General features: G+C 36.3%; 1 protein-coding gene across 9 annotated transcripts in view; it reads left to right on the plus strand.

Moving 5' to 3' along the window:
• The window catches only part of LOC108678385 (coagulation factor X), a 39587-nt gene extending 21863 nt beyond the window's left edge, over nucleotides 1–17724 (plus strand). For 5 of the 9 annotated variants that reach the window (XM_018166791.1, XM_018166789.1, XM_018166796.1 and 2 more), the window contains 11 exons: nucleotides 814–1074; nucleotides 1924–2439; nucleotides 6867–6966; nucleotides 7773–7972; nucleotides 9186–9336; nucleotides 10242–10316; nucleotides 11332–11515; nucleotides 11974–12081; nucleotides 14307–14443; nucleotides 15896–16056; nucleotides 16582–17724. In XM_018166791.1, coding sequence (XP_018022280.1) covers nucleotides 814–1074; nucleotides 1924–2439; nucleotides 6867–6966; nucleotides 7773–7972; nucleotides 9186–9336; nucleotides 10242–10316; nucleotides 11332–11515; nucleotides 11974–12081; nucleotides 14307–14443; nucleotides 15896–16056; nucleotides 16582–16746 — 2058 coding nt within the window. In that variant the 3' untranslated portion in view covers nucleotides 16747–17724. Of the gene's footprint in view, nucleotides 1–813; nucleotides 1075–1923; nucleotides 2440–6866; nucleotides 6967–7772; nucleotides 7973–9185; nucleotides 9337–10241; nucleotides 10317–11331; nucleotides 11516–11973; nucleotides 12082–14306; nucleotides 14444–15496; nucleotides 15553–15634; nucleotides 15691–15895; nucleotides 16057–16581 lie in introns of all 9 variants that reach the window. The other 4 variants (XM_018166793.1, XM_018166792.1, XM_018166797.1 and 1 more) reach the window with 4 other exon arrangements.

The raw sequence follows: 17724 nt of genomic DNA on the forward strand, positions 1-17724 counted from the left end.
TGTTTTATTTAATTTAAATGCCCGATTCAGGAAACGGCCAATGAAACAATCTCAGAGTGCAAGGACCTATTCAGTAACGCTTGTACCGTAGTGGACTTTTAAGTTATTAGTCACCTGACCGATTTGTCACTATTCATGTACTAAATTATGTAAATACAATGTATATATTCGTTAAACACAAACTTAGAATATAATTTTGTGGATCCTTAATGCCTATTTGCATGGTAATTAATTTTGCACCAATTAAATCTTCTTGAAAAGTGTTTCTTGATTACTAAAATAACGCTATTAGAATACGATACGAAGTATTTTGAAATTATACTATTGTATTCACTGTGTTTATATACTTTTTATTGTGTTTAGAATAGTGATGAGAATTTTCTCACGATATTTTTGTTGTAAGCAGCTGCAGAATTTTAATGTCTGATTATTTTTTCTCGGTCGTGTCCAAAAAAAATGTCATCCAACAGTCAATGCACAACAGCTGGAGTTCGCTAGGCTCTGGTATTGCAATTTTACCCGTTATATAACTGTCATTTTTATTATATGAATTATATAAGTATAATATGCCACTGACTACTCATCTGCTGAAATATCTTGTCATCTCAGTTACACTGTATTCCTTGCATCCTTTATTCATAATAGGATATTAAATTGTTTCTTGGCTTAGTATTCATTTAGTATTGATGCGATAGATGTCACGTTCTTCTTATCGGCCTAACTTATTTATGGCCGACTTTTGAACTGCCAAGGTTCGTGGATCCTACGATGGCTACAAAGTTTATCGCTATTTAACGGAAACTCCCCGCGTAGATTTGCCGAGAACGGAACGGCAGAGTGCGGTGTCGATGTCAGCCCGGCTTCACCCGCAACGCGGACCGCCAGACTTGTTCCGACGTAGACGAATGTGCGTTCGAGAACGGCGGATGCAGCGAACTGTGCGTCAATACTGCTGGATCTTACGAATGCCGTTGTCAGAACCCAGGATTTACGCTGCTGGGAGACGGTAGTTGCGTGTTTACGTCGCAGCCACAAGTTGAATCTTGCAGCGTCAACAACGGTGGATGTTCTCAAGTAAGTCTCCGAATTTCCTCGAACTTAAACCTGAGAAACAAAATTTTAAGGAAATAATATATATTTCTTCGCGTTGTTACATTTAACTTGAATAACTTTTCTAACGACACTTTCAATTTACTGGTCATACAATTTATTTCCACCTAATTCAATCAAATATAGATTTGAAAATATTCTTTTCGTTCTTCAATTTCTTCTCCACTAATATTTTTTCAACTTTAAAACGCTGTAGCTTCTAGAAAAATTTGATGCGAGTAAATTCCGTGCCCTCTTATCTTTAGTCTTATCGGTCTTGTGTAGATCTTTTTATTTAAGTGATATTCACATCTCCGTTGGAAATTAGTCATCACTCACGATTCATCATCACATGGAAGAGAAAATCAGAAAGCCTCATCACTGAACTAGGTTCCTCTTTGTAGAAGTTCAACGATTTTCTCAACAGACTTGAAACACATTAATAAATTCAGGCTTATTTAATACAGCATTGACGTCGTAGAAACTAAGAAAATATAGGAAAATATAGGTAGAAAGAATTCTAAGTATTCTAATAAAGAAAAGAAAGTATTCTAAGAAAATATAAGTAGAAAGGCTTGAAGTGGTGTTGCTTGACTTATTATCATTGTAGTAGTAAATTGTCCCTGTAGTAAGTAATACATGTACTAGTAATTTATCAGTAATACTTGTAGTTATTGGGACAGTTTGTCTGTGGAAAAAATCTGCATGCAAAATACGAAAGGAAAAAAATTGTATATGACATTTCTTCTCTGTTCTGAAATTTGACTTGCATAGCTCCAATGATTTCTCCGATGGCCCATTAAATGGAAATTTCACCTCTGCTGTGGTGTGTAGCGCTGCGTTTTAGCTCAAGGCCGCGCAAAATGTGAGTGCGACAGTGGGTTCCAACTTCAACCAGACCAACGCTCATGTCTTGATATCAACGAATGTCTCATTGAAAACGGAAGATGTCAGCAACGATGCATCAACGCCGATGGAAGTTTTCAATGTCAGTGCCGGGATGGATATGTGTTGGCCAACGATGGACTCGCTTGCGTGGATATCAACGAATGTTTGGTGAACAACGGAAATTGTCAAGAAATATGCTTCAATTCTGATGGATCTTTCCGCTGCATGTGTCAACCAGAACAGGTGATAAGTTCAGAAGGGAAATGTATTTATCCTACGACGACACCAAGACCTACAACAACTCAGGCGTCCACTAGAACTACCCAACGACCTGTCACGTTGTCGAGTACTTCAACAGTCCCGACGACTCAAGCGACGACCACTACAACGACCAGCACCACTACTGCCAAGCCTATTATCTTCCCTGCAGTTTGTTGGCTCATAAACGGCGGATGTCAACAAGTGAGGCCCTCCCAATCCATGATTTACACGTCAAGCGCATTGTTTTCAACTGATGTTCGCAATGGCATCCTGCACCGTTCCAGCAACACAGTAGTATTTTCTACAAGCATGTGTTTTTAAGCAATGGAAATAGCACCATTTTGCACAACGGCTTTCAAATTTGCAAAAGTTCGTGATTCGACAACGCCACCGTTCCAAATGCCACACCAAACAGTACGTTAAACTAAGCATGATTTAATTTTGTACAGTATAAATACAATATTCTCAAGGACTTTCCTCAGCATACACCTTTAATGATATGTTACATTCATTACATCTATTTGACGCTTTGCTTCGTGTTCTTTAAAATAACATTAACCAATTCCGACATTATATTGCCGCATTCTGGCAACAATTCTCCGACGAGTCATCATTTATAACCATTGAAGTGCATCGCTCAATGCAACTTTTTAGTGTCAGCGACTTTCTAAAACTTTTGAGATCAGTTTTGATCAAATTTTCATGAAAAATTAAGTACTATAGAGTAATGAACGAAACTTTAATTGCTTCAGTACTTAAATGTATTATTGTTTCAAAAATTTTCATTACGTTAAAACTAAACACTAGTAATAATGAAGTGTTAACTAGATAAATCCGCACGAATTATTTTTCTACCTTCAGCAACTTCAGTAATGCTCTAAAATATTTATTTTTATTTTAGTTAGAAAATTTACTTAGTAGCTAGCCCAAATACCGTAGGCGTGTTCACCGTACGATTGCGTGGTTAACATTAAGTTCCTATAGGTGTGTGTAAATAGACATTTGTATTGATGTTTATGTGTGTAAATGGACATTTATATTTCACAGATCCATTTACCAGATTCCTAGTTTTTTACATTAGTTGTATTTTTCAATTTATTTCATTTTCACACTGTGTGTCATTCAAGCAGCAATTGGATGTTTGTTATTTCAATTTCACAATTATTTAACGGAAAACTTTCTATCTTGAAGCAGCATTTCCTGATGGTATTCCTATAATTTGTTGCCGTTTTGAATTTAAATTTAACGTAACATTTTTATGTCGTGGTTTAGAGACGATCGATACTGAATACCCATTTATTGGCTACTTTGCGTAATAAACAAACGGACTATCTGGGTCAAGATTTATGACTGGTGACATTTTCGTGTCTGAACACATTTTTAGCGCATTTTCTCATTTATGGAAAAAATGCACTAATGTGCTTGCCATGTCCGTCTGTCTGTCTGTCTGTCCGTCCGTCTGTCCGTCCGTCCGTGACCTCAAGTTTTCGTCGACGAGAAAATGCTCTCTCTGTCACTCACTGCAGTGAGTACTGAGTTAACTTTTTTAATGTTTATCAATTTTCCACGGGTTCTTTAAAATTCACAAGGAATTTAAAAGCAAAGAAAACGCTAAGAAAATTCACCATATCGATCGAATCGAATTTTCTTGGCGTTTTCTTTGCTTTTAAATTCCTTGTGAACTGGCGATATAAACAGACTGATGATATAAGTCCTTTAAAATTAATTCAATCACTAATATTGCAACAGTCCAACCCTTTTTTATAAAAAACATGATCTCGAATTATTGCGTGTACTAAATATTTAGATGCCATCGAATTCATGCGCTGGAAGTCTTTTCCCCAGCACCAGATGCCAAAGAAAGACAAACTAAATTATTTATTTCACTTTTAAGCTCAATGCATAGAAAACTAAGCTATCCTGACATCCAGGATAGAAACTCTTTTCAAATTGATTGGATGGCTGTACGGTGCACGTGCCAACTTGTATAGCAATATTTTTACTATTATTTCGGTGTTTTTTCTTATTTTCAGCATGAATTTAAGGCTTATGCACGTCTTCTATCAAATGACACAGAAGAAATCATTTCTCACTCTATTTGATATCAAATCAAATGATTGAGAAGAATTTCCTTGTTTTGCAGCCAAGAAAACCAAATGATTAGAGGCTTTTGGAGAATCTGCAACTGGTAAGCTTGAACCAATGCAGATGCTGCAACTGAAAAATAAAAAACTAAGACTGAATTCAATGAGAATTCTGAAATGAACATTTCTTTACAAATCTAACTTAGCATTTCTTAATAATAAATTATTCCCATTCTAAATTTTCATCAATTTCTGTTTTAAGAGTTATACCTTTCCTATAATCATTATAACGTTCATTGTTAAATTGTTAACATGCATTAATATTAAATTCATCTACATTTTATTAGTACTCATTTATCCGAGTATTTTAATAAAAATTCGCTCAGCTTACATTTATAATTTGAGATCCTCTGCTTGTGAATCGCCTGCGAGAATTCAATTTGTAAAAATTTAACTCCATTTTAAGAATAAATTTTACTTAAAAATCAAATTGAATTCTGTACAGCCAAGAATTTGTGACTCGTTCATAACGTTTTTCTGCAGCAGTGACCAGGTTTTTGACAGTTGGCTCCACATTTCTCGGAAATTCCTTTCACCGAAATAATGGCTAAAATATTGTGGATTTTCGACCATTTTTGTGTGGCTTCTTTGTTCTTTTGAAATGAGTTAGCAATTGCAGTAACGGCAGAAATTCTCTAAATGTTCCAGTTATTTCGGTTGCCAAAATACGCTCGCGGTGTCCGGACCCCATATCATGTTCAACGTAGAGATATCAAATAGACAACATGTTCAACTTATAGATGTCAATTCGTCATCATGTTCAACGTATATATATCAACTCATCATGTTCAACGTACAGATATCAAATCGACAACATGTTCAACTTATAGATGTCAAATCGACATCATGTTCAACTTATAGATATCCAACTCAAATATCATGTTCTACGTATAGATATCAACTCAACATCATGTTCAACGTATAACTATCAACTCAACATCATGTTCTACGTATAGATATCAACTCAACATCATGTTCAACGTAGAGATATCAACTCAACATCATGTTCTACGTATAGATATCAACTCGACATCATGTTCAACGTATAGATATCAACTCGATATCATGTACATCATATATTTTTTCTATGGTTTACTCAAGTGACGGAAGAAATTCAGTAGATTGTCATGTAGAGCTATTTTATTTGGGAGGCAACAATTGTCTTTTATTTTTTCTCCCGGCGTTTATATAAAATTATGCTTTACCTGCCATTAATTATTCAGTCATATTTTTGTACATTAATTTATCCGTTTTACTTATTCCGTCGGTCCGTAATATTTCGGTATTTTAATCGTATATTCTAGTTTTGGTTGATTCTTGCACATGTGTTTAGAATGTGATCACTTGTGCTAGGCTGTAAATATCACATTTTATTGTCCGTGTCTTTATAGCTGCTGTTATGTACATGTTACATGGGCGATTGCTGCCTCAGCTTCTCGTACACATTACTTATGCGTTTTTACAGCATCTTTTTTTATTGTAGATCTGTGAATTTTTATATCGACACTATTTTGCTTGTCATAAAGTTTTTTTATTTATTCTCCTCAACTGTACTATTTACCGTTAATTAATTTCTATCACTTTTATTACTATACAAATAATAGTATAATAATTTCAACTTTGATAATATCATGCTGACCTACGGCAGATTTCTAACCACTCGGCCAACTTCAATCAAATTTTAAGTTCTAGTTTGCATGCTTTACGTGTTATCCCTTCTCTAACAAATAACAAACATTCTCGCGAGGATAATGTACGCTAAGCTACTCAAATATTCATTGCAATATCCGTAGACTTTTGTGTCGTATCAGCTCCATTAATTTAAATTCAACCCAACGTAGGAAGAATTACCATATGCTTGTACCTGCCTGTTATTAATGCCCTCAATTTTGCCATCATAGACTAGGCCATCGTTTGTTCGCTTCGCTTGTGTTATGCATGATATATTTTTATTATTGTCCACAAAATCATTTATTTCAGTAATTTTGTAAAGTACCTCACCTGACATAATTTTTTTTAAAAGTACCTCACTATTATTATAAGCACCTAATTATCAGCATCATCCAAAAATAATATGCTTTATAAAAATTCCAGCATATGCAATATAGTGAGTAAAATATGATTAATCATAAAAAAATAGATCTAAATTTTTAAATTTTTCAATCAACTGTCATTTCTTCTACTTGTTCTGAACACAATTGATGGAGCTGCAGAAAATATTTTGTGTATATTAGCTTAGCCAACAAAGTTAACAATTCATGTTCATGACTTGTTAACAACTTGTAGTTAACAACTTTTGTAACAACTTGTCAACAAAAGTCATGTTCATGACTTGTTAACAACTTGTAGTTAACAACTTGTAACAACTAACAAATTAACAACTTGTAGTTAACAACTTTTGTAACAACTTTTTAACAAAAGTCATGTTCATGACTTGTTAACAAGTCTTTTCATGTTTGTAGCGCAAACCTTCCTTTTATTCAGATTTGCCAGCAAACTTTCCAAGGCGTCCGATGTTTCTGCAATCAAGGATTTAACCTCATTGGTGATGGCCGCTCGTGTCGTGACCTCAACGAGTGTGACTGTGAGTCAACTGACATTCCAACCTCTATGTTGAAAAATCGAATTCTATTGCTTCCTCTTGTGAGTTAAAAACTTGAAATAGGTTGACCTCGAACAAATCTTGCAACTTGAAGTTAAAATTAGTCTTAAAATGCAGACTAAAATACTTATATAGCTTTTACAGGCAAATAATTGGCATTTTTCAGTCGGAAACTGCGGTTGTTGTCAAAAGTATTCAAACTCGCAAGGAAACTCGAGGAAGCTTGAACTTGAAATAAAAACCTGTCTTAGTAATACAGAAAAGCATACTTGAATATTTTCTTATAGCGTGATTGTTGCAATTTTTAGCGCATTTTCTCATTTATGGAAAAAAATGCACTATGCTGCTCGCCATGTCCGTCTGTCCTTCCATCTGTCCGTCCGTGACTTCACGTTTTCGTCGACGAGAAAATGCGCTTTCTGTCACTCACTGCAGTGAGTACTGAGTTATATTTATTTTATTTTCAGTTGGGAATGGCTGTTGTAGTTAAAAGTGTTCAAACTCGCAAGTAAACTCGAGGAAGCTTTAACTTAAACAAAAACTTCTCCACAGGATAGAAATATTTGAATATTTTTAGCGTATTTTCTCATTTATGGAAAAAATGCACTATTGTGCTCGCCATGTCCGTCTGTCTGTCTGTCTGTCTGTCCGTCTGTCCGTCCGTCTGTCCGTCCGTCTGTCCGTGACCTCAAGTTTTCGTCGACGAGAAAATGCGCTCTCTGTCACTCACTGCAGTGAGTACTGAGTTTTATTTTTTAGCGTTATGGTCGCAATTTTTTCATTTTCAGTCGGAAACGGCGGGTGCAGCCAGAAGTGCACCAACTCTGAAGGAAGTTACTCCTGCAGTTGCCCCTCTGGAGGAACCCTCCTACAGGACGGTCGCACCTGTTCAGCCGCCGTCGCGAGCTGTGGGACCAACAACGGCGGCTGCGAACAAACCTGTAGTCCCAGCGCTGGTGGTATCGCTTGTGGATGTAACCCTGGATATGTGAGCAATGCTACGGTATACATTTGTCGGGCTGGTGATGATTTCCTTACATTTTTTCTCATAAGAGCTTCGAGCAATGTAAAAAATTGTACATTTTTTCTGATAAGACCTTCGAGCAATGTAGAAAATTATCGGCTTCTATGTTTTCTGCTATGTATTCTGGAATTAAAAATAATAAAGTCAAGTTATCCGCTTCTAAGCATATCTGGCCTGAAATTAATAGTACTTCTTTTTATTTTTTATAATTTACCAAAGATTGAGTTGCGTATTCCAGAAAGACCATGCGTAAATTCAATTCCAAAATTGCAACTGTTCTCAGATATATTAAGATGGAAGACATTATTTCCCCCGGGAATTCTTTTGAACGATTTTTGTGAAAGAATAAAAGAGAAGTTACGGTAAACTTATGAGAAGATGTTGAGAACTATTCTAACTAATAAACATATACCTTCTTATATTTTCAACCATTTAATTAATACAATTTTTTTGTCATGGAAATTCTTTAATTTTAAAGTTGAAGATCGATATGGAAGCTCTTTTTCCTTTCGGTTTGACAACATTTTCTCTTCTTAGCAAAGTATATAAAATACGATATTCAATTTAATAACACAGTTGAATATCAAATGTATAATATTAAATACAATTTTCCAAATGAACGGTTCAAAAAATGAAAACATGACTGATTTCAGTTATATTGTAATACAATTTTTCACCTCAACGGTTCAAAAAATGAAAACATAGCTGATTTCTGTCATATTATAATACAATATTTCATCTCAACGGTTCAAAAAAAACATGACAAATTTCTGTCATATTATAAAATAATTTTTTATATCAACGGTTCAAAAAATGACAACCTCACTTATTCCTGTTATATTTTAATTAATTTTAAATATCAACGGTTCAAAAAATGAAAACATGGCTGATTTCTGTCATTATAATACAATTTCTTACATCAACGGTTAAAAAAATGAAAACATGGCTGATTTCTGGTCTCTTATACACATCTAGATGTGTANATATTATAATACAATTTTTTATTTAAACGGTTCAAAAAATGAAACATGACTGATATCAGTCATATTATAATACAATTTTTTATTTAAACGGTTCAAAAATTGACAACATCACTTATTCCTGTTATATTTTAATTAATTTTATATATCAACGGTTCAAAAAATGAAAACATGACTGATATTTGTGTCGTATTTAGAGCCTTAACGGCGACGGTCGGACATGCAGCGACATCAACGAATGTGCCGTCAACAATGGCAACTGCGCACAGTCTTGCCAGAACCTGCCGGGCTCATTCGCCTGCCTCTGCGGGCCTGGCTTCACTCTCGTCAACGGAAACGCTTGTCAACGTGAGAAATTATTGTCTGAACAATTCTTTGCGATTTTTTACTACCTATACTATAAACTATACTAAACTATACTAAACTATAAGCGAGAATTGTAAAGCTTCTAAAATAATTGATATATTACATTGATTAAATTTATTTTATGGTTTTTGTGCTGTATAATTTAATTAGGAAAGAATTCGGAACGCCTGATAGTACTCAGAACTTGCTAAATTATCAAGACAAATATTAATTTGAATTATTTTCTAAAATCATATGTATTTGCTCTGAGAAAGTGATCACATTCGGGATCTAATACAGATAACTTAAAGGTCCAAAATTAATCAGTCTAAAATAAATCACTAATGATATTCCTGATGGGTTCGTTAAAACCTAACAAGTTATGACTCCACCAATGAATCCGGGAACATCGTCATTGACGTTAACGTTTTCGAAATGCATTTATTTCATTGAAATATTGGCCGTGTTTCAAATCACAACTTTCGCTACTCGGATTTTTCCAGAATGGTTCCATTCACTTTCAAGATTTGCATCTGTTTACCGCATTGAATCTCATTGCAAATTCTAACTTTATTGTCTAGAATTTAATGTTCGTTCCATATAACATCTGAGTATATATTTGTATCGTATTGTATCGTATTTAATATTGTAATCGTATTGCATCTGAGTTCATATTTTTAGCGTCTTGTATCGTGTTTAATATTCGTATCGTATTGCATCTCAGTTCATATATCTATCGTATTTTATCGTGTTTAATATTCGTATCGTATTGCATCTCAGTTCATAGATCTATCGTATTTTATCGTGTTTAATATTCGTATCGTATTGCATCTCAGTTCATAGATTTATCGTATTTTATCGTGTTTAATATTCTTATCGCAGTGTAAAACATTTTCCGCCTCCCGCAGCCACAGCACTGCCTACTCCTACTCCTACTGCTCCTACAGCTCCTACGGCTCCTACTACGCCAGGTCAACTCAGATGTGAGTAGGAATTCCCCCCACAAGAATTATTATTTAATATTTGATATAAAATTTGAAAAAACTGAATATTTGAATGATATTCAAATCGCATATTTTGAATAATATTTGAAAAAAAAACTGCCACCATATAACGTTGATTGTCATTTAAAATATTTGTTCTCGGGACCTCTAATCATATCAGGCAGAGAATGATGACGATGGATTTATATGACATTTATTAAAGTTTCTCGGCAGAATGATCGAAAAATCGATATAATGTTTATTTTTACGATAAAAAAACATTCAGTAAAATTTAAAATTTTGAAAGCATATTTGTAATTACACGTATGGCTTAATCTTAATATAATAGTTGATTTCTTTTACACCTGTACACGTGCGCACTGCGCTCTTACAACGCTGAATTCATAATTTGTTGAGTCAAACCCCGTATTTTTGCACCTCGTTCGAGTTCAACTTCACTTTAGAAGTGAAATTACTTTTGATTATGAGATTCCTATCGACACTTCTCTGGAATCTAGATGTTCTCCCTGTTACAATATTCAATTTGTATCTGTTTCTTTTCTGTGTTTGTTGTCGTATTCTGGCAGCACAGATTGGTGATGCATATGTTGCATCATACTGTTTTAAATAGTTATAAAATTTTTTATCAACATAAATTTTTCGGCCAAAACGTCTCTTTCGGCTATCACGTGTAAACTTTGTCATATGCATGCCCTTTAAATGGTGGAATAAGCAGTTAATACCATGCATTATTGTTAACCCCCAAGAAATCGTCACATTTATGTAGAAGTGAATAATTTACTTTCGTAAAATGATGAAGCCAGTAAAAATGCCGTAAAAATTTAACGGATAATAATCAAAGTTTACGTATTTTGCGACCTAACAAACGAAAAGTAGTTACACTTCATGAATCACTCCAGTTAATACCACCCTCTTTTACTTACTGATAATATATCGATCTAATGTATTCATTCCAGTAATAAATTCACTCATTGGAGCTTAAATATCGTTGCAGCCTGCGGCCAGAACCCAAAAAAGAACATCAACAACAACGTGCGCATCGTCGGAGGCCGACCAGCCAACCCAGACGACTGGCCGTGGATGGCAGCGCTGCTGCAGAGTAGCAACAACAACCAATACTGCGGTGGCGCTCTGATCACTGAGAAGCATGTGCTCACTGCTGCTCACTGCGTCGTGCAGTAAGTCTCACTGCTGCTCACTGCGTCGTGCAGTAAGTCTCACTGCTGTTCACTGCGTCGTGCAGTAAGTCTCACTGCGTCGTGCAGTAAGTCTCACTGCCGCTCACTGCGTCGTGCAGTAAGTCTCACTGCCGCTCACTGCGTCGTGCAGTAAGTCTCACTGCCGCTCACTGCGTCGTGCAGTAAGTCTCACTGCGTCGTGCAGTAAGTCTCACTGCCGCTCACTGCGTCGTGCAGTAAGTCTCACTGCCGCTCACTGCGTCGTGCAGTAAGTCTCACTGCATTTCACTACGTCGTGCAGTTTGCCGTTTGTGGCTTACATTGTAGCAAGGCATTCTAGATTGTTCGCGAATCTTGCAATGTCCTCTCTGATCATAACTTTAATTACAGTTTTGTCTGGCATGCAATTTATATAAGGTAATTTGCTGATATTTGATTTCTACTTGAATTTTTCACAGGTTCAGTTCATCGGAAATCAAAGTGCGTGTTGGCGAGTATGATTTCCAGCAGACGACCGACAACAATCCTTCCGACTACAACGTTGCGGACATTGAGTCTCATGAACAGTAAGTTTTCAAAACGGCCGCTTTTAAAGTTTTATTCAGTACAGGAGAATTTTAATTTCGAATTGACACATATCTAATAGGTTGTTTTCAACTTACTCCTTTTTGACCATGTAAATATTTTGAAAAATCATCAATTTTTTATGCTGTGTCGAGAATGGACGTACGCTGCGCCGAAGTTAATTGTTAACGAAATTCTAATTTAATTTAGTTAACATTTTATACAATTTTAATGTTTCAGTTAATTATTAACGAGATAAATAAATCAGCATTTATTCATGACATGAGGTTAGGCTCTCGTTTGCGAATAAATTCATCCTGTTTATTCATGATACGATCGCACGTCGAAAAATAGCAGACATGTTGACGCAGCTTCGCACCACCAATCGGGAATCAAATGAGGCACTCGCTGCATTTGCGAAGATTAGATCAAATTGCCTTGAATCAGATTTTGAAATGACGGTTGCCGGGATTTAGAGGAGGAAATTATCGCGGTAAGTGGACGTGGGCGCAAACATGTAAATGAAATCAACCTCGTTTAGCTCCACAGTTTTGAAAATCATTCGTCCTGTTGATGTTTTCGGATATTTTCTTGGAATTTGGCAGTTTTTTTGGAAAACACGACAAATTGGACTTCCTCATAAGACATGCTGTCTCTACACGACCCTCTTTCTAATGCATGGCATTTGAACGATGCATAGCTCTTTTTTATCTTTGTTAATAAATTTATACAATTCTAAGTCAATTAACAGGCGTTCGAAACTGAAGCTGGATCGATATACATTTTGGATGTATTGCGCTCATAATTGTTTGTAGCTTTATTAGAATAATTCATCATCACACAATTCAGTTTGATTTCATAATTTGACCAAACTGAAAATTATAGACTACATTGAATGCAAACGACCTCTCCACTCAATGCCGATCACTGCAAGTCATTCACGATGCTTTGATACAGTCTTGAATAGCTGCAGCTCGCATTGCAGTGCTGGAAATAATTACGTTGTTGTGCTATAGGAAGAGAAGTAAATTTGCGTCAATCCCACCCGTCATTGCGGCAAATTGGCTCATACGAGGTCTGCGATAGACGCCTCCTATGCTAATACTGGCTATAGCAGCGAGAATTCCGGAGCATCGCTATGGAGATGGATGAGTGCGCTATTCAAATGGATGCGCAAGCCTGAGTCAGAGCAGAGGAGGGGTGTGGTGATGGAATGCATAAAACAAGGAGAAATTATGGAGTATTGGTTGATGAATGGAACTTAGCCTTCTATGCATTTGTGATTACAAAATCGAAGCATAGAAGAAAGCGTACGCATTGAAGTGAACTTGTGATTGATGTTGAATCAATTTCTGTGCGTGAAAAAATGTTTGTGATGGATGTAAATCGCTCCTAACACTAGGTTTTGGAAAATGAAGTTTCGGGGATACTCTTAACCATTTTTTTCTTGTATAACTTGATTTCTAGACATAATCAGCCAATTGCATCATTTATTCCTCCATTGCCATAGATGACACCCGATCGTTCTTATGCGTGTTTAATTATAGAAAATGCATCCCCATGCTGGTAAATTATAACTGAATATAATAATTGTTTAAGAAATTTATTATTTATGTAAATTTTCAGTTTGAACTACAGTGTGTAAAGGGAAAAATCTTTATGGATCCCTCTTGATATAAATAAGTACAGCACCTACCTCTATTCTAACGCACATTCATGTGCACCACAAAGGTTCAATGAGTGCGCGGACGAAGTAATCCAATAACGTCATGACAATCACAACATTCCATACCTACATAACATTCCATACCTACATAACATTCCATACCTACATAACATTCCATACCTACATAACATTCCATACCTACATAACATTCCATACCTACATTCAATTCGCTTCTTTTAATTAAGTACGCTGCAGGCATCTGGAGTTGAAATACGGCTGATTAAACGTGATTGCTACGAAATCTTCTCGAAATAAACGTTGTTTTAACTTATTTTCCTGTGGTTAAAAGGTAACATTATATCAGTACCCTAGCTTTCCACAACTACTGGAGGTGATAGTTTCCAGGAGTGACTGATGCATGGAAAAATTAATGGATTAATAAATAGGCCAGTAGGCTTATATGGTCTTGAAATCAATAGATATAAGTTATATTCCCAAACTTCATTTTTCTCCAAGCTTAGTAATAATAGTGAAGATTAACATGATATTTCTATGGCGCAGGTACAACACGCAGACACAGGAGAACGACATCGCTGTGCTACGCCTGGACCGAGCTGTCACCCTGAGCGCCTTCGTGCAGCCAGTCTGTCTGCCCCCGCCATCCACCCCTGTAGAGGGACTCAATGCATATGTCATAGGTAACGTAACATAATAAATATTAAAATTTCATAAAATTAACATGATAGATAGTTAGTTTTCCGATTTACCAATCTATAACAATAATAAATATAAAAATCTCATATAATTAACGTGATAGATAGTTAGTTTTCCGATTCACCAATCTATAACAATAATAAATATAAAAATCTCATATAATTAACATGATAGATAGTTAGTTTTCCGATTTAACAATCTATAACAATAATAAATATAAAAATCTCATATTATTAACATGATAGATAGTTAGTTTTCCGATTCACCAATCTCCATGCCGCCGCCGCCCACTCCTGTAGAGGGACTCATTGCATATGTCATCGGTAACGTAATTTTTTACATTCAGTGTTTTCGTAAACTTCCGACAGGCACGTTGCCTATACATTAAATAAGAAATTGTTCTCACTTATGTTGTCAGACTTCAAGTTTTGCCGTCTTCAGCATGTCCATTGCAATCATTAATTATTTTTCTTTATTTTCTAAAGTCTCGAAATTACGTAAATGGATGACACTTTTACCATAGGAAAAATAATGATACGCAGTGACTGTTGTCAGGTCAAATTTTTGGAAACGCAGAAATGTATTTTGAAGTCAATATAATTCTGAGACTAAGAAGGTAGTATATGGGCCGTTTGTCCGTTTGTCTGCTATATGTCTGGTCTCGCTTGAATGACCCTTTCAATGAGACTTTCAATAACGTTTCTACCAGAAAACCTGGTCGGAAATTGTTCTCGAAATTAAAGGACCTCGTTTCACGAATGTCATAATTATTAACCCAACGACATAATTACTTCTAAGGCTTCTGATGTCACTGCTTCTGCATAGCATCAAGCTGCTGGCATGCGTAATAATCTAATATAATTAATTTCCCAAGTTGTGATGTCATTGCTTATGGATAATATCAAGTTCATTGCCTGAAAAAATCCTTCTATAATTCTTTTGTTCCTTTTCTCTCTTTGCATTGACGGATTCCAATATTTTACTGCGCGTGTCACTGAACAGCAGCACAAGCATCTAAAACTCCACCCCCTGTACAGGCTGGGGCACCACGGCGTTCGGGGGAGCGGTGAGCAACGTGTTGCGGGAAGTTCAGGTGCCGTTAGTTCAGGTGCCGGTAGTAGACCACGGTCGAATGTAATATAATACATGAATTTAAAACTTGCCCCTCTGTACAGGCTGGGGCACCACTGCGTTCGGAGGGTCGGTGAGCAACGTGTTGCGGGAAGTTCAGGTGCCGGTAGTTCAGGTGCCGATAGTAGACCACGGTCGAATATAATATAATACATGAATCTGAAACTTGTCCCCCTGTACAGGCTGGGGCACCACTGCGTTCGCAGGGTCGGTGAGCAACGTGTTGCGGGAAGTTCAGGTGCCGGTAGTAGACCACGGTCGAATGTAAAATAATACATGAATCTGAAACTTGTCCTCCTGTACAGGCTGGGGCACCACGGCGTTTGGAGGGGCGGTGAGCAACGTGTTGCGGGAAGTTCAGGTGCCGGTGTGGACGGCGGCCGACTGTGAGACGTCTTACCCCGGCAAGGTCTTCCCGAACATGATGTGTGCGGGGCTTAAGAAGGGCGGCAAGGACTCCTGCCAGGTGATTCTTAATCATTTTTAGCGCATTTTCTCATTTATGGAAAAAAATGCACTATTGTGCTCGTCATGTCCGTCCGTCCGTCTGTCTGTCCGTCTGTCTGTCTGTCCGTCCGTCCGTCCGTCCGTCCGTCCGTCCGTCCGTCCGTCCGTGACTTCACGTTTTCGTCGACGAGAAAATGCGCTCTCTGTCACTCACTGCAGTGAGTACTGAGTTAGATTTTTTAAACTATACAGACATATCACATGTATGCCGCACGATTGTCGTTCACTCAGTTTGAATGTTTTATCAAAAAATAATTTTTACCGACTTGCTAACCTAAATCCTGACCTAATTGACTCGTATAAATAAAAATTTCAACGTTTTGCAAAATCTTATCCCTGCCTGATAGAATCAATATCAAATGGGGATAAGATTCTGTATCAGATCAGATGTAATCAATATTTCCTATTGATTGTGAACGCATTGCAGTATAAAATCATTTTTCCATAAAAAATACTAAAATTTTTGATCAAATCCGATTTTCAGGGAGACTCTGGTGGTCCTCTATTGACGCAGCTTGGTGAGTCCAAGACGTGGTACGTGGTGGGTGTTGTGTCCTGGGGAATAGAGTGCGCGAGGGCTGACAGACCAGGCGTCTACAGCGAGGTCTCCCGGTACCTGGACTGGATTGCCACGAAGGTTGTCGAGTAGAATTCGGTTGTGACATCGTTTGGAATCGAAATCATTTTGTAGCGGAATCATTTGGGAACGGAATAACTTGATAGCGAAATCGTTTGGAATCGAAATCATTTTGCTGCGAAATAATTGGCTGCAAAGAAATTTTTTGCGAAATTATTTTTCTGTGAAATCGTTTGGTTTCAAAAGCATTTTGTTCCAAATCATTTGGTTGCAAGTGAAATCATTTGGTCGCGAAATTCTTTGATTGCGAAGTCGTTGGATTGCAATGTCGTTTGATAACGAACTGTTATGATTGCATAATTAATTGGTTGCAAAATTATTTGTTTGCCATAAAAAATCTTGTGGCAATCGAATCTTGCCCTAACATTTTCTGAAATCCCAGGGATATGCAAGACCTGAGTAGCACAGAATACAATTGAGAAATTTAAGAAATACTTGATAATTAGAATAAATTAATTATTTCAACTTATTTGAAGACAGATACAGTCGTTTTAATACATGATTTTATACTTTTCATTTTCGTGTCGATAGATTGATTATCGATTGACAAATAAACATAATAATGATCTTCGTTTAAAATATTTTAATAAACATATTATAGCATTCCAATTCAGTTCCTGGATTACTTTTGGCCGAGCAAAAATGTTAATGGACTGACAATTTCTGTAAATTTCGTTTTCTTCATAAGCTGAAGGGAAATTATATAAGCTGGAAGTTAAGTTTTACTGTATGACATTTCCAGGTTATGAACATAGCCTATTCACAACGAAATTTTCATCACAATTTTTTTTTTCTACAATCAGCGATATTGTTCTAATTTCAAAACTCTGTTTTAGGTGTCGGCATAAGCCAAATATTTAACCCTCATAAAAAATGTTTCAATGAATACAATGATATCCGACTGTTCAACTTCGCACTCTAATCGCCTAGAATATCACTTACTCTATTTAAATGTTAAGATTTTGCAATAAACTTTCTATATTTCTACAA

Source organism: Hyalella azteca, unplaced genomic scaffold (genome assembly GCF_000764305.2).
Source record: "Hyalella azteca isolate HAZT.00-mixed unplaced genomic scaffold, Hazt_2.0.2 contig4976, whole genome shotgun sequence".
Lineage (NCBI taxonomy): Eukaryota > Metazoa > Arthropoda > Malacostraca > Amphipoda > Hyalellidae > Hyalella > Hyalella azteca.